Source organism: Vigna unguiculata, chromosome 1 (genome assembly GCF_037176805.1).
Source record: "Vigna unguiculata cultivar grain cowpea cultivar isolate G323 ecotype 2 chromosome 1, ASM3717680v1, whole genome shotgun sequence".
Lineage (NCBI taxonomy): Eukaryota > Viridiplantae > Streptophyta > Magnoliopsida > Fabales > Fabaceae > Vigna > Vigna unguiculata.
Window position 1 is genome coordinate 42,238,737 of NC_140792.1, and position 22,836 is coordinate 42,261,572.

A 22,836-nucleotide genomic window follows, 5' to 3' on the forward strand; every position below is an offset into this window, starting at 1 on the left:
TATTTAATTTTCTTTCTATCTTTCACTCCAGACATTCAATCCAACAAACTTTGTGCCTGTCTTAAAAAACAACTAAGAATGATTTGTCTATGACAAAAGATTGAAATTTTAGTTCACTGAGAAACACGATGAAAGATTAATGTCTGAACTTGAAACATGAGATCTAATTCATTTACAATAAACGTAAAAAAGGTTAAATGCAATGAACAATTAAGGTGTCAAAAAGTTGTTTTTCCTTAAAGTGACATGTGACTAACGAGACAAATCACAGGAAGTTTAAGCTCGGTAAACCTAAAAGTGAGTGAGCCATAGTTGGGACTGGGAGATATAAATAAACCCACACACCACTCAGGCCTCTCCTCAAACTCTACCTCTTCTTCCCAACAACTCACTCCAGATCTCACTCGAAGCGCAATCCATGGCAACCATCGTGAGCATCAAGGCCCGTCAGATCTTCGACAGTCGTGGCAATCCAACCGTCGAGGTTCGCTTCCTCCCCCTCATCTCCTCTTCCATTTCGATACGTCCAATGTTTCTGTACCATATTCACTTTTCCGCTTAATTTTTCCGTTATTACAGTTTTAATCCATCTCGGTATTTTATTTATTATTTATTTTCGGATGGATTTTATTTTAAAATCCGCACAGCTTGTTTGTTTTTTTCTGTTTTTTTTTTCATGGCTTAATTTGAATCTGACGAGATAGAGCGTTGGTTTGTTATGAGAAAGTTTTCTGATGTGATGGATGGTTGTTATGTTAGGTTGATTTGTCATGCTCCGATGGTACTTTTGCTAGAGCTGCTGTTCCAAGTGGTGCATCCACTGGTATAGTTCACTCATTTCTCTCAACTACGATTTGTCACTGCAAAGTTTTTGGTGTCGTTTTCCTACAAAGTTCCAATAAAAAAGAACGTTATGATTTCATAGTGTTTTTGTAGTACGGTACAGCGTTCTCTTTGGGGCAGCTTCCATTTTTTTTTCACTTATGTACAACCCATGTATTGTTGGTGGCTTGCGTGTTCGAAATATCGCTGAGACCTATTTTTTTCTTTTTAAACTTTGACAGGGATTTACGAGGCACTTGAATTGAGAGATGGCGGATCCGACTACCTCGGAAAGGGTGTATCAAAGGTGAGTCTTATGTTAGTGTACTAAATAGTGTGAAGGGGTTGTCTTGTTAGATTGATCTATTCGTGTGATTTTTACCTGGTCTTTTTTACACGTGCAGGCTGTTGACAACGTGAACAGCATTATTGCCCCTGCATTGATTGGCAAGGTTGGTTCAGTTTATTTTACGATTTACTGTAATGTTGTTGCTAAAGAAACTTTTGCATAAGTTAGGACTTGCTCATTATGCGGCTAATTGTAGTTGAGTACATACGAACCTGTAACATGGAAGTTCAGTTCTATTGCTAAAGGTTGTTTAGCTTGATTTAATTTTTATTTTGCTATTTTGTGATAATGAACAGGACCCAACTCAGCAGACAGCTATTGACAACTTAATGGTTCAACAGCTTGATGGAACTGTTAACGAATGGGGTTGGTGCAAGCAAAAGGTGCGTAGCTGAGTATATTTGGAAATTTGCATTTTTTTTTGTGATTCATATAATTCTAATGCAATTTTCGTTGCTGTTTTAGCTTGGAGCAAATGCCATATTGGCAGTGTCTCTTGCAGTCTGCAAAGCTGGTGCCAGTGTCCTTAAAATTCCTCTTTACAAGGTAATTATTCGTGAACTGTGGTATTTAATCATCTTAGATGTAATTGATTCTTCAGATCCCTTGTGTAACTGAAGTTGTCCTGAAAGTATGTGATATGTCTAAAGACAAAATAAAAATATCTGCTACTGTGATGGCTTCTTTATAATCCATTTAAATTTTATGAAATCCAGTGTTCAAGATTGACCAGATAGCTGTGTTATTTTACCATCAGATTGTTTACAATTATTCTTTTACAAAGTTACAATCTTTATTTGATTGGGGTCTTCTGTTGTTTTCGTATATCTGACATGGCATTCCATTCTTTTGGTGCAGCATATTGCAAACCTTGCTGGTAACAAAAAGTTGGTTTTGCCTGTTCCTGCTTTCAACGTCATTAATGGTGGATCACATGCTGGAAACAAGCTCGCTATGCAGGTATGATTTCAGACACCTTTTTCTGTCTGTGTGAGAGATGAAGCAAGACATCTTTCTGATATTTATGACATACTATGAATATGCAGGAGTTTATGGTTCTTCCCGTGGGAGCTTCCTCTTTCAAGGAAGCCATGAAGATGGGCGTAGAAGTATATCACAATTTGAAGGTTAGTTTGCATGTTACATCCATTAACTTTTTCTCATATGTATTTTTAAAACTTTGCCAGAGGTGCATGCTCTAAGAACACTGTTTAAGGTATAATCAATGATTCTTGATTTCACTATATTTAGGTTAAAATCTAAAATAATTAACTCTGCTAATTAAAATAATATAAATTCATAAGTCTTGTACAATTGTAGTTGATTTTGATAAATGAATTATGTCTTAATAATTATTAATGCAATTTTATTTTATTTAGAGGACAAAAATGTCTATAAGTGTTATACAACTGTAATTGATGATTTATTTAATGTACACAAAAATAAAAAATTATTATATAATAAAATAATTTTAGATGTTTAACGCTTTATTACTTGATTGTTGATATACCATGTTGCTTAATTTTCTTTTTTTAATTTTCGTTTGTTGCTTTCTGTGTTAATTTAAGCTTTTTTAACTACTTTAAAAGTATTTTATTAAGAATTATTTTATGCATCAAATAAATTATCAATTACAACTATATAACACTAATGAATATTTTTGTGTCCTCTAAATAAAATAAAACTGCATTAATGATTATTGAGGTAAGAATTCCTTTATTGTTATAGTTAATTATGAAGTTTTGTAAAATTCAATGTTTATTAATTATTTTTAACAAGTGCCACGCCCTGTTAGCAGGTCCCTTAAAGTTATCATTACACCTTATGCCTGGTGTATATCCTGTGAATGTTTTCATGCTGCGATGGTTTGTCAACTTGATTGTAGATCGGTGCTACTTTGTCATAGTTATTTACGAAGTGTTACACTCATTTTATTTCAGTCTGTGATTAAGAAGAAATACGGCCAAGATGCAGTAAATGTTGGTGACGAAGGTGGCTTTGCTCCAAACATTCAGGTCAACGATGATTTTTAACTCGTTTCTTTTTATGCATGGAAGTCTGGTACCAGCTCATCCTTTTGGCTAGTAACTGATAAGCTCTTTTGATTGTTCAGGAAAACAAGGAAGGTTTGGAATTGCTCAAAACTGCCATTGCCAAAGCTGGCTACACAGGCAAAGTTAGTATTTCTCTCTCTTCAAAATTCTGTCTATGGTGCTTGGCTTTTCAGTTGTCTTCTTTTACACAACCTTGAAAATTGCTATTATGTTCTTAGGTTGTCATTGGAATGGATGTTGCTGCTTCCGAATTCTACAAGGAGGACAAAACATACGATTTGAACTTCAAGGAAGATGTGAGCTCTTTGTTATTTAGCTTATTATTGCAACTGTTTTGGAAAGTGATAAAAACCAGACATCTAATTACAAGCAAATGTGAATAATCCCAAATTAAGGAAACATGCATAGCAAAGAGTGTTGGACATTCAATGGAAACAATATTAAATAAATGGATGGACTATACATACATAAATGGATGGACTGTATGAAGAAATATTATATTAAATATATAAAAATATTGATACCATTCTTACATATTTACATCTAGATTCATTATTTCTTGGCCTTTTCTGTTTGACCTGCAGAACAACGATGGCTCACAGAAGATATCTGGCGATGCTTTGAAAGATCTGTACAAATCATTTGTGTCAGAGTACCCAATTGTGTCAATTGAGGATCCTTTTGACCAGGATGACTGGGAGCACTATGCTAAGCTGACTGCTGAGGTTGGAACCAACGTACAAATTGTTGGTGATGATCTGTTGGTTACCAACCCCAAGGTTTGTTGTTTGATCAAACAAAACTTCTCCCAAAAAATGTCTTCATTCTGTTGGAGAGCCCCCGAAGGATTTTCCTTTGACTTTTTTCTTTTTGCATTTTGTGTACACAGAGGGTTCAGAAAGCAATCGATACCAAAGCATGCAATGCTCTTCTCCTCAAGGTACTCTTATTCTATTCATAAAATTTCATGTGAAAAGTTATTTGAACTGAGTAGATGTATATAAGAACCATATTTGACACAAATCTGAAATGAACAGGTCAATCAAATTGGTTCTGTGACCGAGAGTATTGAAGCTGTTAGGATGTCCAAAAAAGCTGGATGGGGTGTCATGGCCAGTCACAGAAGGTTTGCATCTGTTTTTAAATCCTACAACTGTAAGATCTTCAGTAGGTTTGGCCAATCACAGAAAAGTCGCAGATGACAGCTGTGAAATGTGCAACAAATCCTACGGCTGTAAGATCTTTAACCAGCTAACCGAATTCTATATACTCATCCTTATATTTTGGTTGCAGTGGAGAAACCGAGGATACCTTCATTGCTGACCTTTCTGTTGGTTTGGCAACGGTATATTGTCTTTGTTTAATTAATTAAACTTTTGTGTTATTATCACTCCATTGATGAAATCCACCATATTAATGTTTCCTTTCCATCAACAGGGTCAAATTAAGACTGGAGCTCCATGCAGGTCAGAGCGTCTTGCCAAATATAACCAGGTTAGTGTTGTTCATTCTTTGTACTAGTTTCAGTCTTAATTGTTAAGTCTTTTTTGTAAACTTTGAGCGCTCTTTGCAGCTCTTGAGAATTGAGGAGGAGCTTGGTGCTGAAGCAGTGTATGCTGGAGCTAACTTCCGTACCCCTGTGGAACCATACTAGAGTTTTGAAGTGGAAAAACCTGGAGACCCAGAGTTTTGAGCAGTGAGATTTGGCCTCGCGGTTTCAGTTGTGATGAATAAGTTAGTTAGAATAATTGTCGGCATAAAGACCTTGTCAATAATTTTGAGTTGTGATTCACAGAGCTGATAGTTCTGTGTTTAAACTTTAAAAGATGTTTTTAATCATATTTAGCTTTAATACTTGATGCCTACTTTCAGTTTAGTTCCAATTTTACGGGTTATCTTGCCACGTTAATTTCCTTTTCCCTTGATCCGTGATATAGCAGCAATTTCTTTGGATGACGATGTAGTGCATAAGTGTCCTTATGCCAAGCCGCGAAGGACGTTGACACATTTGCAGTGTCATATTCTTGTGGGTCTTTAAATAAAATCGTGGGATTTTATAGCATAATAGTGCATCACCTTTCCATGGCTTCCCGAATCTGTTTCCAAATCTTTGTGGTCCATTCATGATGGTCTCCAAGGGCTCCCTGTGGGCGGGTTATTTGGAAAATGATGCCCAAAGTTTCCAACTTTAATAAAGCAAAGTTCTCACTGACGAATAAGGCAAAATATGAAACTGATGACTTGAAAGTGATGCCCAGTTTTTCTGACTCTGGCTCTTGTATGCCGCGTAAATTTTTCATTTTTACTCCAAAATTTAGACATACACTTAGAATAACTTTTAACCATATCATCTTTATACGTATTAAAATTCATTCATAGCTATTTACATGTATCAAAGTTGTAATCAGATGACTGAAATAAATGTTACTTGATCAGCTTTTAGGAGATTCTGTTAAAAGATAAAGATATGTACAATTGACTATGATATAGAGTTTATATATTTTTGGAACAAATAAGCTTTATGTCATCCACTTCGGGCTGTTGATTCCTACACCCCATCACATTTTTTTCTTGACCCCATCAAAGCCCCTTCCGAAAAATAATTTCCGTAATCGGGGAAAGTAATTGCTTTCCGAAAAAAAAAATCCGGAACTGTCTATTGGGAAGTGATAGGGTGGTGGAAGAGTTTTGGTAGGGTGCAGAAAGATTTTGTCTCAACTTAGTCTATTTACCGAGACCATTCCTAGGCCCAATAAAATTGAACCCCAGCCTAATATAAACCCATTATACTGTATTATAATATATGTATTTGGTTTGATGAGATACAAAATTAATAAAAAATCATCTCAAATAGTTAAATATATTTTATTGATTTAAGTGGTAAATAATTTTTTTCCTCACATAGGATTTTAAAGTGAAGCAATTCTGAATAACAAAAAAAGGTGTCAAGAAAATACAACACTAGCAAAAATGAGAAAGACACTCTTCAATAAATAAAAAGAAAAAATCATAAGAATATAACACTTAAATGTTACAAAAATGTTTCACTATAATTTCTGATAAAAATATTACATTTGTTATTTTCTTTAAGCAATGTGTTTTTTATTTAAGTAAGGAAAGGAAAATATATTATGAAGTGCGTGACAAGGCCCCAACACACATCTGAACCTTCTGTCCCGATAATGATAAACTCAACCGATGCCGACTTTCCACGGAGAAAAATAATGTTTTTTTATTTTTCTTGAGAAAAGTAGAGGAGATTTTCCAGTTCCAAAAAAAAATCCTATAAATGGTTAAAAAGCTCAGACAATTCACATGTTTGGCCTAATGAGCATTTGTGTAATAAAAGCTGCCTGTAATAATCCTCGTATCAAACAAACAAGTGAGTAGCGTACATATTTTTCAAACATTAGTTTTCTTTTAATTAAAATTATGTCTACCAATTAAGAAAATTATGTTCAAAATTTAAGTTTAAAATAAATTAATGAAATATTATAAAAATTGAATAAACTGATTTGAAAAAGAAAAACACAAATCTTCCGTGTAATAGGCAACATGCGAATGAACTGATGCAGAATAGTTTAATCGACTAGAAATTTCGATTTTTTTTTTTAAAGCAAACTTAAAACAAATTAATGTAATAATTAAAAAAAAAAAAACAGAGAGAGAGAGGAGAGAAGCGAGGAGTGTGTAGGCAGTGAGAGTGTATAAAAGGATAGAGATAGCGGAGTGAAGGAGAAAAAAAAAGAAGCGAAAGCGAAACCCTAACCCTAACGGAGAGATGGCGGAGCACTTGGCATCGATATTCGGAACGGAGAAGGACAGGGTTAACTGTCCGTTCTACTTCAAGATCGGCGCTTGCAGGCACGGCGACCGGTGTTCACGGCTCCACACGAAGCCCACAATCAGCCCAACGTTGGTTCTGTCGAACATGTACCAGAGGCCCGACATGAATATGAACATCATCACCAACCCCAATCAGCCCCAACCCCAATCTCTCGACCCCGACAAGGTCCAGGATCACTTCGACGACTTTTACGAAGATCTCTTCGAGGAGCTCAGCAAGTATGGCCCTATTCAGAGCTTGAATATCTGCGATAATCTCGCCGATCATATGGTTTCTCTCAGAATCCCTCTTTTCACCTCTCTCGTTTTTTTCATTTTTTTATTTTCGACCTGGATCGTTTTTTTGTTTATTCCGTTGTTTTTGTGCAGGTTGGGAATGTGTATGTTCAATTTCGGGAAGAAGATCATGCTGCCAACGCTCTCATGAATCTTACCGGGAGATTTTATTCAGGTCCTTCATTTGCCCTTTCACTTCCCCTCGGTTGGGGTTTTTGCCATTTCGTTTTAAGTGTTCTCATTGTTTGTGGTTTTTATTCTGTTGTTGTTTGTGCGTGTCGGCAGTTGTTACGAATGTGAAGTAATCATCGGAAGGTAGGTTGCTGGGTGCAGTATCAATACGAAAGCCATTTTTGAAAAAAAAAACTTATCTTTCTGTGTTTTTTTCTTTTGTAAGCAATAATAATATTCATATTACCATCCAACCGGTGAATTAACTAGCATGGAGACGTTTTTAGATTGATTAATTGTCCCAAATTCAAGTTCTGTATATATATATATATATATATATATTTACAATTTCTAGATATCAAGTTGTTCCAAATGGAGAGGTTTGCCACTCATAATGGTCCTACATGTTACAAATAGGATTACCACCAGTGAGAATACATGTGCAATCTTGCTAAAAAATGATAGTTTTTGGGTTAATAGGTTGGAGATATCCTTGTTGAGTTTTAGTTCTTTACCTTGCAGTATCCTCTTTTCTTTGCCCGTCCTTTACTTTTGTTGTGAGTCTTGAGCATTTTGACATAGTACTTTGTGCTCGGTCACATGGCCGCTTTTTATTATTATTCAAATTATCTTTCCAATGTCTTGTTTTGACTTTACTTGTTTTGCATCTAGTTAGGATAAAGATTGGGATGCAATGGTCCTTTATATTTACCTTTGGTGGCTATGCACACACACGTTCGTTGTATGCAAGTGGGGTTCAACGCTCACCTTACTGGTTTTGTGAGGTTTGAGTTGGGTCCAAACCCAGATAGTTAGATGATATCAAAATCGATCCTACTGAAATTTTTTGTTGGGTTTATCAAGTCACCTGTTATTGGTCACCTACTACAGTCAATCTTGCAAATTTCATTCTCAGAATGTCTAGTCTTGGTGGAGTGTGTTGGAATTCTTTCATTGTCTGGTGGTATGACCACGTTAAGGTATATAAATGGAGGACAACCTTCATCTTGCAAGTCAATTTTGTAAGGTGACCCAATGTTTTTGGATCTAGTAAGAAAATGCTGTGCGGACTCTTTTACTGTCAACCCCGATCTCGAAATAAACCTTGCTGTTGTGTTGAAACTTATAACTTACTCATCCATCTAGGTCGCCCAATCATTGTTGATTTCTCTCCTGTTACGGATTTTCGAGAAGCAACTTGTAGGCAGTATGAGGAGAATGTATGCAATCGAGGTGGCTACTGCAACTTCATGCACCTGAAGAAGATTAGCAGGTTGACTATTCATTGTAGTTCTCATACTTCTCAAGATCACAAACTTGCATTTATAAAATGGCTCTTCTTGGGTTAAACCTCACTCTTTTATTTTCAGGGATTTGAGAAGGAAATTATTTGGAAGAAATAGACGATGGAATGGCCGCAGTGGTAGCCGGAGCAGGAGCCCTCCAAGGAATCGTAACCATGGGGAACATTCGCATTCTGTCCGTAATGCTGGCAGAAGAGATTTTGAAAGGCCGCATGGCCACCATGTTAGGAGGCCTAGAAGCCGTAGTCCTCGGCATAGAGGGGGAAAACGAAGTAGAAGTCCAATGGGGAGGGATAGGAGTCCGGTCAGAGAAAGTAGTGCAGAAAGGAGAGCTAAGATAGAGCAATGGAACAGGGAGAAGGAACAAGAGGAAACGGGTAGCAAGAACAATACGAAAAGCAATGATTATCAAGAACGGAGTGGTGCACAGAATGGCAATGAATCTGGTGACCATCAGATATAGCAGCAACAACGTAGTTATTTGGCTCAAGATTTGGTAGTAAGTGTGGCAGGTAATCTGTTTTGTGATGTTTGCACCTACTTAGTGGATTTAGTTGCCATTGTTATTCTATTTGAAACTGTCAATTTAGTTATATAACTTTGTAATATCCATAGTAACAACAGTTCAATTTTCTGCTTCAATTGTAATGTTCTGCAAATTGAAGGGAGGAAGAAAAATGGGAAAAGCGGCGAGTTTAACTTGTTGCTGGGATGAAGCGATACATTTGATAAAGTTCAGCTATGAATGTTTCATATTCTGTTATTGAGTATTGTTGGATTTTACCGAAGTCAAGGGTTTTTAGATGAAAATAGATTAATGATGTATGAATTTCAGTGTGAATAACTATAGATTTTAAATAAATGCGTTACCAAGTTTTTTACTTACTCAAAAAGCTGTCTCTAGCAAATGGCTTTACTCACAACTTGCCTGGATTCATATAAAACTTAGAGCAGCGTATGATAAATATATTTTCTATATACTTAATACTCATAGTCTAGGATCAGTTCAGTTAACAATATTCTGGAGAAATATCAAGATTTTTATTGCATTGAATTTTATATAAATTTTACATTTGTTTTGGAGTGTATTTAATAAATTCTGTGTTCCAATGTAACTTCTTTAATCTCTCAAATGTGAAACAGTTTTTTTTTTTAGAAAAAAGGTACCTGAAGTTATTTTTAAGAAATATTATAATGCACTTGTCCAAGGTAACATTTTAATTGTAATTTCGGTAAAAGATTTCACACATTCCAATCTAAAAGTTGGAGACCATGAGCATCTGTAGCTCGCAATTTCTGAGCGTTGATTATAATAGAAAAAATCATTGTCATTCGAACATCATTTTTTTCTCATTTGACACCTACTGATAATATTATGATGACACCTATTGATTTTTATCTTTTCGTAGTATTTGTATTTACATATATTTCGTGTTGAATTTTACATATTTTTATTATGTGTCGTATTTTGTTATTTTTAAAATAAATAAATAATTTATACATATGGTATTTGATATATATATCAAATTATTTGTATTGTATTTTATTATCTTTAGAATAAACATATACATATGCTATTTGATGTATATATATATAAATAAATAAAATATGATAATTATGTAGTGAGTAAAGTTACATGGTAACTTATTATAAAATTTATTACACTTTATAATTGAACCACGAGTAAAAGAAATTTGACGGTGCATTTTATCTCTGTTATAACTGATGTTCCTAACATTTTTCATTTTATTTTTCTTAATAGATATCACTCAGCACTAAAATATTTTTCTTTGTTCTTTTGAGCATAATAGGGTTCCTACTAAGCATTTCCGTGCTCAGCTCTCAATTGTAGTGTGATCCTCCTAGTTTGGTGCGACTGAAGAAGAACGCTTGATAATTTGTTACTGTACTATTGAGAATTGAATGGGCTCGTTGGTTTGCTGAATTGGAGAACGGCTATCTCATTATATAAATCCACTGTGATGTTTTATCCACTGTGAAATTCGTTTGTTGATATTACACAAACGCTAGCAGACTGGTTCAATGGATAGGCCCTTAGGCAAAGTCAGGGTTTGATCAATGTAGTGTTTTCTTCTATTTTCTCTCAGCCCATTATTTTCAGAAGCATAAAAAATAAAGGTATTTTTGGTTTCATTAAAATTATTGGGTATTTGCCAAGTGTTTTTGGTTTCATTTTATGACACTTTCTTTTTATAAAGTGATATGGTTTCTCAGGAAAGTTTCATAAATTACTACTATCTAATTTATCAAAATAAATCATGATATAATCCTTCAAAATTTTGAAATTATCATTTTGAACATCTCATTTTATTTCAATTAGTGTACTTATAATTGGGACATTTCTTTTATGATTACCTTGAAGGTTGACTTGTAAATTTAGTTAGTACTTATAATTATAATGTGACATGTAAATTTAATTAGTACCATAGATTTTATACGCATTTATAATGTATAATACATATGATACATATCTATAATGTATAATACACAAATACGATACATAAATGTATCTAATATATTGATACACTAATTTATATTAATACACTAATTTAAAAAATAATAAGATACAAAACACCTGATGTTTATATATTGAAAAATATATAATTTTTTTAAAACATGAAAAATATATAATTATTTTTATGTGAATCTAAATTAAAATCAGTGTACTAAATATTATTAACATAAAAATATATAAATTATTGTTATATATAAATATTATTAGTTTATATATTAAAAATATATAATTTTTCTTATGTAAATCTAAATTAAAATCAATGTACTAAATATTATTAACATAAAAATATATAAATTATTATTATCATATAAATAAATATCAATAAAATATTTTAAAATATCATATATATATATATATATATATATATATGTAACAAATGGATATGTTACATAAATTGGAGATATATTAAAGTATAGTGTACCATAAGTAAATACAAAAAAGTAAAACCAAGATAACTTAGATATGACGTACAAATAAACATACGCCTTAAAATTATGGGGGAAAATAGTGTATATAGTCTCTAGGTCAGTGTTTGCCGTATCAAATATTAAGGACTTTTGTATGCATCATGCAAGGAAAAAGGTCATGGAAGCAAAACTTAGCCCAAAGCGAGTATTAACATTCAAATGTTCCACTAAACATACCATGACGTTATTTAAGACTTCGATATATCTTAATAAAAGTGATAAAACATTGATAGCTTTTCAGCAACATTTAATTCCCAATTTACTTCGTTAGGAATGTAATTTCACAAGTTGCAGGGAGTATTTCGGCATTTCATCACAAAGACAATAATAAAGGAAGGGTTCGGTTTGAAAGACCCTACATAGGATCAGGTTCAAATGGCCAGCAATCACAAACCCAAAAAATATAAAACTGGAAATCCGGTCTCCAGTTGATTAATCAAAGTTGGAAACAAACATAAATAAACCAGCTCTTCTACATCAAATAAACCGTGTTTTCATTATCATCCAAAGCCATAAACATTAACATACTCATGCCTCCAACAAAAAGAAAAGCTTTACTTAGCACTGTGCTTAGCCTTATTATGAGAGTTTAAGCCATCTTCTGTCTTAAATGACCTGCAAACCAATTTAAAAATTATGAATGAATTGATATTCCTGATTACTTGAAAAAAAGGAGACAAATCAGTATGAAAAGAAATCCCTAATCACCTGTTGCAAGGCTTGCAGCTGTAATCTCCTCCTGACTTCGGAGTCTGCCGCTTGTTATCTGCAATTGCTTTTCCAGCCTGCTTAGAAGGGTGAGGCGTTGCAACATGAACAACGTTCTTGCTATCTGAACAGATAAATTCTCATCAATATGATTTCAGTTTTACTGTGGTGACAAGTAAAGGAATCAAACATGGTTAAACTAGAAACAATTTGCTTTTCTAGTCATTTTCAACTTTTTAATATCTTGTACATCCCAGAGTTTACATTTAATATCAGATCTATCTCACAATTCCTTTTCACTTTGAATAGTAAATAACCATTAATTTTGTTTATGATAGTCTTTTTAAGTCACCATTTTCTATTCTAGTACACCTTCTGTTAACCTTGTTCAAATCAAAACTGTACCATACTGGCGGGATTAACCGCCATAAACCAATGGTTAAGTTATCCATTGCCACGATACTTGTATTGGGCCGTCAACTTATTAAAAGGCTGTCAACTTATTAAAAAGCCGCTAACTAAGTTTTTATCGAACTTAATATAATGCTATACGAGGGCCGTCAACTTATTAAAAGGCCGCCAACTTAGTAAAAGGCCGCTAATTAAGTTCTCATCGAACTTAATATAATACTATAAGAGGAAAAAACACTTAACAACCATATTCATTAAACTATACGGTTTTCCTTATAACTAGTAGCCCACCTATTTTAACTTTGAATAAAATAGCTAAAAACCCATAGGGAAAACGTGGAAGGCCTGGGCTTAATCAGGCCCATATGAGCCTAGTGAAGGTCTAGCCCATGACTTAAAACTACTAAAATATGATTAATCTCCTATAAATAAGGGTGGACCCCAACAATAAAAGGTACGCACATTAATGCTAAAAATTGAGATTTGATTTTGAGAATTTTTGCTGACTTGATCGTTGAAGTTCTTTCTGCTAGTAATCCCCAAAATGTTCCACCAAGCACTAAGATATGAAGACATGTCAAACAAAGCCCGAAGAGCACACATCCGAGAGGTTCAAAGTAATCCTTGTTGAATTGAAAAAAAGGCTAGACGGATCCAAAGGGGATGGCCACAGGAGTTGTTAGAAGTACTATGGGCATACAAATGCACACACCAATTCACCACGAACGAGTCATCGTTTAGTCTAGTTTAGTCTAGTTTAGTCTAGTATACAGGACAAAAGCCATGCTTCCAATTGAAATCGGAGAACCCTCTCTGAGACGACTAAGTTACAACAAGAAGCTCAACGACGAAAGTTTGCACATAAACCTAGACCTAGTAACATTGTTATGCGAAAGGCACACATGAGGAGCATGGCAATTAAACAAAGGGCAACAAGGAAGCACAACTCCAAACTCCAAACACGCACATTCATAAAAGGAAATCTGGTGTGAAGAATGGCAAGCAACGCAAGAAAGAAAGACGAAAAGTTCTCAGCTAATTGGAATGGGTCGTACAAGATAGGAGAAAATGTAGGGGGGCATATAGACTGGAGCAATTGTCTGGAAAACCAATACCGAACACATGGAATGTATCTCATATCAAATTTTACTTTAAAAATCAGGTTGAACAAGATGATCCATGTAACCCTATTATGTAACCCTAAGTGTACTCTTTTTCCTCATTCAACATTTTTACCTAAGGAAGGTTTTGGCCGGAGTTTTTAATGAGGCACCCAAACAATCAATAAAATCAAGGTTCCCTGCCACCTACTTAAATAGGCGGTCCTGGTCGAGCATTTCTAAGTTCTTTGCCGTCTACTTAGGTAGGCAGTCCTGGTCGAACAAAAAAAAAATTATTTCAAGTTTCCTACTACTTACTTAGTCAAACACAATTATTTCAAGTTCCCTACCGCTTACTTAGATAGGCGGTCCTGGTCGAATAAAAATTATTACATATTTCATGCCAACTACTTTATTACAAACTTTCAACAAGTTTATATCAACTACATATCTCATAATTGCTATGCAAAATACCCAATACAAGTAAGCGGTCAACAAATATTCTAAAATACGCAAAACGATCAAACATTAAGCACGCGAAAGCAACATTTTAAAACAGAGAATACAAGTGCATAAGCAGAATGATCAAAGAAAGAGCAATATATTTCGCGAAGTAATATGCGAATACGATAAGATGTTCACGGCTGATAAAAAGTAAGAGTTATTACAAACTTGGACCCGAAACAAAAATAAATGTTATCAAAATAAAATCACTTTGTAGTAATCTCAGCCTCATCATTCGCCGTCACCTCCTCCTCAACAGCGGGATCAACAGTAGCTTCAGGCTCTTCCACGGGCTGGTCAGAATCCATCTCTTCCTCGTCCAACAGGCGCCCCTTAAAGACATCTTTATACACATCATAACGAGGATCCGTAGCATCCACCTCCTTATAAAATAATGCCGCCTGCCTCAAGCCTTTATGGAAGCCATTTATGTGCTCCTGAACTATATAGTCCTTCAAATCCTCTAGTTCGCTCTCTATCCTCTGATATTTCTCCTTCAATTCGTCGTTGTTCGCCTCCAAATCTTCAATCTTCTCCTTCATTTTCTTCTCTGAATCTAAACACCTCACCTTCCAAGAACCTAGTTGTTTTTTCTCGGCAACTAGCTCTTCCCTCTCCCTATCCCAGGCTGCCTTGTCCACTTCATACTTAGCCTGCAACACCTTTAACTCTTCATTGACCTGCTCTATTTTAGCCTTTCCTCCTTCTTTAAGTTCCTTCTGCAGCAGGCAGCCCACTCTTCGACACAGGATCAGGGCTTTGCTATTAAACTCCACCATTGCCTTTGCCATAGCGATAGGCTCCATGTTATCCAGAGAAGATAGCACAGCCTCCTCTAAATTGATCTCGATGTCACAGCCAACGGTTGTCTCCGGCAACTCTATGAGACCAACCTCAGGTCTCTTAATTCCTGAGGACGATCTCGGTCCCAGAAGCTCAGTCATAATCCTTTTAATGTCCTTTCCGACACCCTTCTGAATAGGGATTGTTGCCTTTCTTTTTGTACCACCGTGTACTCAAACCTCTACTAGTGGATCCTGCATGTTGGGAACTTCAGTATCCCCAGCATTTTTGGATTTTTCGGTCAACTCCTTCCTCAGGCTCTGGAAAAGACTTAGATTTTTCTTTCCCAGTTGAGTCATATGACCTACATCACAACCACACAATTCATTATCATTCTTACTCTAAAGGAAACAAAGGAAATAAAACATGATACCTTCCAAATCAACAAGAGGGTGCACTAATAAATAAATCCTAACTAAACCCTAAGTATCACTAAATCTCTCCAGAACTTCTACTATCCACCATCATCCGCCAACAACTCCACCTTCTTCGTCCCCTTGTAACGTTGAGGGTTGTACGTCTAGCTAAACAAGAATTTGGTACTCCAATCCTCATTATAAAATAATGAGCGGCCTGGCTACTTCACAACAACCTTGAAGAAGTCATCTTTGAAATGCTTGAATGAATGCAAAAAAGCGTCCAAAATACTTATACCCAGCCGGATAACCAGAGACAGCTAGGTGATTGGATCTCTCGGCCGAGTATCATAAAAATACAAGAAACACTAAGGAGAGGGACGAAGGTATAGTGATTGACATAATAGTTTGAACGCTTGTAAGTACCCCCAACTATTGGGATGCAATTGAGTTGGCGCAACATTTAGAAGTAGTAGTACTCCCATAGTGAAGTCATCAAAGGGAAGTCTCATGTGCACTGGAGAAAAATGGCACATATATGTGTAAAAGAACCCTTCCTCAGCTTGCTCCTATCTGTGACACACAAAGTCCACGATGCTAACTCGTTTTAAAGATACAATATTCGGAGAGGTATCCTTCTCAAACACAGGGATACATTTTAACCACGAATCCAGCAATCGGGTCCATCTGAATAACGCATACTGAGTTCTCACATCCAAAGTCACCCATTCATATCCTTCTTATAACCTCAGCGTTGCTCCAGCTTCTAGAGGTTGGGGGCTACCATACCCTAGGGGTGCATCCCAAAGAAAGGATTTTTTCTTTTAAAAACCAAAACACTTGTAAAAAGCCTTTAACATGACAAATATTTCTAAAGGTTGGTGTACCATACTGGCCGGATTAACCGCCATAAACCAATGGTTAAGTTAGCCATTGCCACGATACTCAGATTGGGCCATCAACTTATTAAAAAACCGTTAACTAAGTTCTTATCGAACTTAATATAATACTATACGAGGGGCCGCCAACTTAGTAAAAAGCCGCTAACTAAGTTCTTATCGAACTTGCTATAATACTATACGAGGAAAAAACACTTAACGAACATATTCATTAAACTGTTTAACTAGTAGCCCACCTACTTTAACTTTGAATAAAATAGCTAAACCCATAGGGAAAACGTGGAACCTAAGGCCTAGGTTTAATCAGGCCCATATGAGCCCAATGAAGGTCCAGCCCATAACGTAAAACTAGTACAATATGATTAATCTCCTATAAATAAGGGTGAACCCAGCAATAAAAGGTACGCAATTCATTAGTGCTAAAAATTGATATTTGACTTTGAGAACTTTTGCTGACTTGATCGTTAGAGCCCTTTCTGCATGTAATCCCCAAAATGTTCCACCAAGCACCAAGATATGTCAAACAAAGCAGAAGAGCACACATCCAGGAGGTTCAAAGATTGGGGTAAGATAAGATTTGAGTCTCATAATAATTTGTTATTGTTTCTGCAGGAACAAAAACTGTTTAACGTTTGATTTTAGCTTTACAGACTTGGCAACCTTTCCAATAAGATGATGGGCCGCATTTGTACAAATTATCCATATGTGAAATATGTGAATAAAAGAGTTTGTGACACCTCTCATTTTACAAAAAGAACAAAAGTTGTCTTTTCCCTCTAACATATATTTTGCATAACAACCTTTCGCTTTAACCTACATTGATAACTGGCAGCCGCTTTCCATTCTTTCATGCATGAAAAGAAGTATTTCCTAACTATAGCTGATAAATGGTTGTTACTTATGAAAACCATAATTGAGACCAGGAAACTATTACATGGCTTCACTATTTTTATCAAAACTGAATTTCAAGCATGAATCAAGATTCTAAGATCAGATAATGGTTTAGAGTTTCAATGCCCTGGTTTTTATGAAAATATGGGCTAGCATAAACATGTCTGCATTAAGAATCCACATCAGATTTTGTAATAGAAAGAAAGTACGGGCATATATCAAATGTTGCAAGATTATGGCTTTTTAATTCACATTTATCTAAATGTTTTAGGTTTTTTCTATTGCACATGTTGTACACATTATAAATAGGAATAATCTCACAACCTATACATAAGGTGCAAATCCTTTTATAATCAGGAATATCTAGATTATATATGTAGTTATTATTAAGAATAATTTTATTTATTTCCGCATTATATCTTTATTATCAGAGGATATTAAATCTTCATTTTTTATTGTATTGATTTCATTTTCTCAACATAAATAAGCACCCTTGCTCAAAGTTACCAGACCTGAGAGAGTCTACACAGACCCGGGAAACCCGTATAATATATGTAAATAACATAACCAGTCCCACTTCCAGACATTTTACATTTTCTGCAACTAAACATGAAACAGAAAAAAAAAATTGAGGTAAAAAGGACAACAACCAGGTACAACTGGTAGGATCAAAAGAACAGAACCAAACCAAGTCTAACTCGCAGGTGAAAACAAAAGCTGAAGACCTTCCCTGTTCGCCAAAAATTACTGACCTATTGCTCAGAAAGGTATATGTTCTACTTGAAACCCTTCTCTCCACTATACTAACTTGAGTTAGTGTACTGTCGTGTTTTTTCTTAGAATAAGATATAATATAGTTATTTATTTGACTTAATTAAAATGATTTTATTGGGCTTAATATAATATAGTTTCTTCATTATAGTGTGAAGTCAAGTATAGAGCTTTAACCCCTACTACTTGTAAACTACAATGTTTAACATATCTTCTCTGATATCACAATGTTCCTTTTATCCATCTAGCATTGCTTTATAGTACATCCAGTCGGGGAGGCAGATGATTTTAGGAGAAAGATTCCAACCCTATAAGTTTGACCATAAGTCAAATGATATCAGAAAAATCTCTTAAGCAAATAAATGGCAAGCCACATGAAAAAAAGGGGTAAAGTGAGGGGCTTTCCCCTGACTAGAATAGTGACTAGTAACTAAATGCATGATTGCAGCTGTGATTTTCAATAACAGCCAAGTATAAGGACAGCTTCAAGAAAATCTGACATGATGAGCTAAAAGCGTCATGACCATGCCGACTTCATAAAGCACACAATGTTTTCATTAACTGCCCTAAATCCTGACATCTAAATTAAATTATTCACAACTTAAAATATCCAATTTAGCATTGGGAGACCAAGAAGCAAGTAATGGCATAAGGCTATTAACTACCGTAAAACCTCACATCTAAATTACATTATTCACAACTTAATTTATCCAATTTAGCGCACCCAAACAAGTACAAACAAAATAAGGCTTGGGGTGAAAAACATAGAGGTTATTTAAACAAATCTCACACAAGAAACAAAGTTTGGAGGGGGAGGGGGAATCTAGGCCAACTAACCAGGCTTCTGAGGAGTGACAAATTTTGCCTTCTTCACAGGGACAGTTGTTTTGTTGGCAGAGTCAATATTCCGCTTCTTGCCTGCTTCAATCTAAATGAGAAAAAAATGGAAGTTAAATCCAAAACCAACAACAAAAATCAAACACTCCATAGTCCCTCCTTACCTTCTTGGGTGTCTCCTCATCAGATTCTTCATCATCCTCATCCTCGTCATCATCCTCATCATCACTGTCCTCATCACCTTCGCTACTTTCTATGTCACCATTTGCTGTGGGCTAAACAATATATCATCACAGCAAAATAACAATAAATTAAACTTAAAAATCAATCATTAAAATTGTCCTTCAATCCAAAGTCTTACTAACTAAAATAGCAAGCCAATACCAGATGAAACAATACAGAGAAGAAACACAATGCCTCTGACAATGATTATCCAGCTAACAAACATGTAAAACAGAAAACATATTTCAAAATCTTACTTCGACCAGACAGTTGACAATACTTATTATGACGGGTTGGCTGAATAATGAGAAAATGATTAAAAGACAGATTGGACAACAGATAACATAACTGAACTATAATCATCATCAACAAATTTTGTATTCACAAACTGATATGTGATGACAAGATATTCACATCCAACAAAAGAAAACCAAAATAGAAGAGTAGACATACATGAGAAAACAAAAGAAGGTTTTTACTCCCAAACCATCAAGTTTCTCTCATACCTAGTAAAGTCAATGTCATGCATTTTTGTTACAAATACCTACGATTATACAAATACCTTATCTTCACTTGAATCACCGTCAGAATCAGATTCGGATGAATCTTCATCTTCACCATTTGCATCCTTTTCCTTAACCTTCTCATTCTTCTTTGGATCTGTTGTCTTCTTCTGTTTAGCTTCATCAGGTTTGACACCATGCTTCACCTCAAACTCAGGTTTACCTACATGTATGGTTCACAATATACACTAGATAAACTGCTTTATGACATTCTAGCTAAAGCAGACGGACATATTTACCATTGGCAGCACTAACTGGAATATCTTCATCAAGATCTGAAAGAAATACAATAGAATAAGTTCAGTTAATAATAATAATAATAACAACAACAATACCAATAATATTCTAGCTAATTATCTCACCATCAGAATCTTCATCATTATCAGTAAGGATAAAAGGAGAATGAAGTTAAGGACACCTTAGCATTATTAATGAGGAGATTACAGTATGTATCAAAGATTGTCAAGAGAAAATATGTATTCAAAAGTAATAAATAGTATTAAAGGATATGACTCCGACTGAGATTGAGCTTTAAATCCAGTAAAGAAGACACTCCCATTTTTCCAACTATGGGATAGCTCAAATTCCTTCTCAAATATCAAATCATAAGATATTTGAGGAAATTTAGCCGTAGAAAGCGTTCCAAGCACAAGCTTCTGGTTACCAAACTTCACATTCAGGGCCACCGATTCACCTCCTTTAGCCTTAGTCACATCGCCCAGGCATGCCTGTCAAATGATGATTCAATCATTTAAACAAACCATTATTAATTCCAAATAAGGTTGATGACTCCAAGTTCATTTGTTAATGAATAAAGATATACATTTGAAAGGTGGATAATCTTGTCGTCTCCTGGATCAACTTTGAGAGATTCTCCACTTTTCACCTCAACACCTAAAATAGATAGAAAATAGAAATATGGTCTTAGTTTAGTAATGCTTTTTGTCCCCGTGAAAAACATCAAATGCAATTTTTTTTCTGCATGCTTATATAATACGATGGGATTCAATCACAAAAAGCATTATTTAACTCCATTCTGCACCCCAGCCTAAGATCTCTTTCAACAGGATGAATAAACCCAAATAGGGAAACAATTTAACTACTTTTGCAGTTGCAAATAGTTTGACACTGCACAGGACCCACCTTTAAAACTTCGGCATTAAATTTTAATATAAAACATCACAGTCAATTTTTTTCATAATAGAAACTCTGGGGTCAAATACTTCAATGACACACTCCAAAAGTTGGTAGAACGATGAAGTTTTTCGCAAACTCGACCACTCGGCAAATGACCTATATGAAGTGATTAACAATTACTAGAAAGAGGCACCGGTGGCATATAACATGCACGATGGTTGGTGACCATAATTGTTAAGAGTTAAGTAAAGAGTGACTAAACTACAGAAAATCTGATCGATTCGTACCAATATTAAACAAAAACCAAACTTGACAAAACCTAAGACAATTACCCTACATAATGAAATACAGGAATTAAAAATAAAATCTATGGATGAAGATATTGGATTGTCTAATAAACATAGCATAAGCACGAGTTCAACCCATTATAACAAAACTGAAGGAATGCTTACCTCCCCAAGAAAATGAAAAAAGAAAAAAAAACAACCATGAGACTGTTCTAGATTAACAAATTTATACAGTAAAAAATTGTAAGAAGAAAAATTAAGAATAAAAACACACGAAATAGAAGATAAATGGCTACGGAAACCAAGAGAAGAGCGAACTGGTAAGAGACGATGTTACCCCAAAACTCCATGGTTGCAGAGACGGTCCAGGGAAGAGAAAATGTTTCCAAAAAAAGTCGAACAGTTTCAAGGATGTGATATACATTTATTTAGGGATCCGTACCTTACTTATTATTTCATATTTTTAATTTGAATAAATTATTTATTTTACAAAACTTTTATATTTACTATTCGACGTCACGCTTTTTATAACAATAATAATATAATAAATAAACCGTCATTTAAAAAATATATATAAAATACTTATTTTAATTTTAAAATATTTATATTTAAATAAAAATTCGCTTAAAAGCAAAAATAATTATTTAACTATTAAAATAATTATTAAAATTTAAAGATAATTATTTAAATATTAAAATTAAAAAAGTAAATATACTAAAAAGAAAATAATATTTTATTAATAATATAAATAATAACAAATATAAAAATTCGATTATTCATCTTTTACTCACTGAAATAAAAATTTTATTCCTCTTGTTTATGTTAGTGAAAACATATTGTTTATTTATATATATTTATATTTTTTTTACATTTACCAAAATAAATATAATAATCAATACAATAATTTTCATCAAGAAGTTGTAAATAGTTGTTTTTTATCTCTTAATTAATATAAGTGTAAAATAAAATGAAAAAGTGTTCATTAAATTTAAACTGTGTTTAACTTTTAATTTATTCAGCGGTGCATTTAAAATATATTTATGAGAGGTATGTGGAGTTAATTTTAAATTTCGTTAAAAAAATATACTAGTATTTAAGTGATAGTTACAAAAAAAAAATTATAAATGGTGTAGAAAAAATACTTTGGGCTTGGAGTTTAAATTGTAACAAAATTATATTAAAGAAAAGTAAGTAGGCTTTTATGTGATTATAAATAAAAAAACTTAAAAAACAAGATAATTATGTAAAAGTGGTTGAGTAAAATAAAAAATCATAAAATTCTTTTGGAAAGAAAAACAAAATGACCTTATAATTTAATGATTTATTGAAAATAATGTTTTCAAATATCTTTTAATATATGAGTATCAATTTGTATAAATTTTCAATCCAACAAATATACTTAAGAATAGTTTAATAAAACTCATTTAATATTAATTGTCCTAAAGGTGTTAAATAATATTCACAGTATATTTGTTGAAATAG

At 34.1% G+C, this 22,836-nt stretch overlaps 3 protein-coding genes across 8 annotated transcripts; 2 read left to right on the forward strand and 1 right to left on the reverse strand.

Annotated features, from left to right (window-relative positions):
• The first annotated feature begins 256 nt into the window (after positions 1–256).
• LOS2 (Enolase) lies at positions 257–5,079 on the forward strand. Its single transcript, XM_028074210.2, has 17 exons — positions 257–484; positions 760–823; positions 1,065–1,129; positions 1,227–1,274; positions 1,468–1,554; positions 1,637–1,717; positions 2,030–2,131; positions 2,218–2,298; positions 3,112–3,186; positions 3,285–3,347; positions 3,444–3,521; positions 3,810–4,004; positions 4,115–4,165; positions 4,263–4,351; positions 4,519–4,570; positions 4,663–4,719; positions 4,799–5,079. Exons 1-17 carry the CDS (start codon positions 419–421, stop codon positions 4,877–4,879), a joined length of 1,335 nt encoding a protein of 444 aa, XP_027930011.1. The 5' UTR covers positions 257–418; the 3' UTR covers positions 4,880–5,079.
• A 1,832-nt stretch (positions 5,080–6,911) lies between these two features.
• LOC114185273 (splicing factor U2af small subunit B-like) lies at positions 6,912–10,982 on the forward strand. 4 transcript variants are annotated; one of them, XM_085673469.1, is made up of 5 exons: positions 6,912–7,342; positions 7,441–7,522; positions 8,665–8,791; positions 8,889–9,334; positions 10,626–10,982. In XM_085673469.1, exons 1-4 carry the CDS (start codon positions 7,007–7,009, stop codon positions 9,283–9,285), a joined length of 942 nt encoding a protein of 313 aa, XP_085529595.1. In that variant the 5' UTR covers positions 6,912–7,006; the 3' UTR covers positions 9,286–9,334; positions 10,626–10,982. The 4 variants fall into 4 exon arrangements, with proteins under 4 accessions (XP_085529595.1, XP_085529593.1, XP_027928717.1 ...); XM_085673467.1 differs by having other exon boundaries at positions 10,634–10,982; XM_028072916.2 differs by lacking the exon at positions 10,626–10,982 and adding an exon at positions 9,488–9,585.
• A 1,077-nt stretch (positions 10,983–12,059) lies between these two features.
• HD2C (histone deacetylase 2C) lies at positions 12,060–21,819 on the reverse strand. 3 transcript variants are annotated; one of them, XM_028075192.2, is made up of 10 exons: positions 21,692–21,819; positions 20,754–20,824; positions 20,441–20,658; positions 20,293–20,315; positions 20,170–20,205; positions 19,930–20,093; positions 19,310–19,420; positions 19,146–19,236; positions 12,534–12,657; positions 12,060–12,440 (listed from the first exon to the last, which is right to left on the reverse strand). In XM_028075192.2, exons 1-10 carry the CDS (start codon positions 21,702–21,704, stop codon positions 12,380–12,382), a joined length of 912 nt encoding a protein of 303 aa, XP_027930993.1. In that variant the 5' UTR covers positions 21,705–21,819; the 3' UTR covers positions 12,060–12,379. The 3 variants fall into 3 exon arrangements, with proteins under 3 accessions (XP_027930993.1, XP_085529597.1, XP_085529599.1); XM_085673471.1 differs by having other exon boundaries at positions 21,629–21,719; XM_085673473.1 differs by lacking the exons at positions 12,060–12,440; positions 12,534–12,657 and adding an exon at positions 15,293–15,695 and having other exon boundaries at positions 21,629–21,719.
• Between the last annotated feature and the right edge of the window lie 1,017 nt (positions 21,820–22,836).

Bases quoted from the DNA above. Each gene is read 5' to 3' on its own strand.
- HD2C (XM_085673471.1), bottom strand. From the start codon at position 21,704: ATGGAGTTTTGGGGTAACATCGTCTCTTACCAGTTCGCTCTTCTCTTG. The intron at 20,316-20,440 runs ATATCCTTTAAT...TTTTATCCTTAC, and splicing joins GCTCAATCTCAGTCGGAGTC to TGATAATGATGAAGATTCTG. The intron at 20,206-20,292 runs GTGAGATAATTA...TATTTCTTTCAG, and splicing joins TAATGATGAAGATTCTGATG to ATCTTGATGAAGATATTCCA.
- LOC114185273 (XM_085673469.1), top strand. From the start codon at position 7,007: ATGGCGGAGCACTTGGCATCGATATTCGGAACGGAGAAGGACAGGGTT. The intron at 7,343-7,440 runs GTTTCTCTCAGA...GTTTTTGTGCAG, and splicing joins ATAATCTCGCCGATCATATG to GTTGGGAATGTGTATGTTCA. The intron at 8,792-8,888 runs GTTGACTATTCA...TTTTATTTTCAG, and splicing joins CACCTGAAGAAGATTAGCAG to GGATTTGAGAAGGAAATTAT.
- LOS2 (XM_028074210.2), top strand. From the start codon at position 419: ATGGCAACCATCGTGAGCATCAAGGCCCGTCAGATCTTCGACAGTCGT. The intron at 1,555-1,636 runs GTGCGTAGCTGA...TTGCTGTTTTAG, and splicing joins GGGGTTGGTGCAAGCAAAAG to CTTGGAGCAAATGCCATATT. The intron at 3,187-3,284 runs GTCAACGATGAT...TTGATTGTTCAG, and splicing joins GCTTTGCTCCAAACATTCAG to GAAAACAAGGAAGGTTTGGA.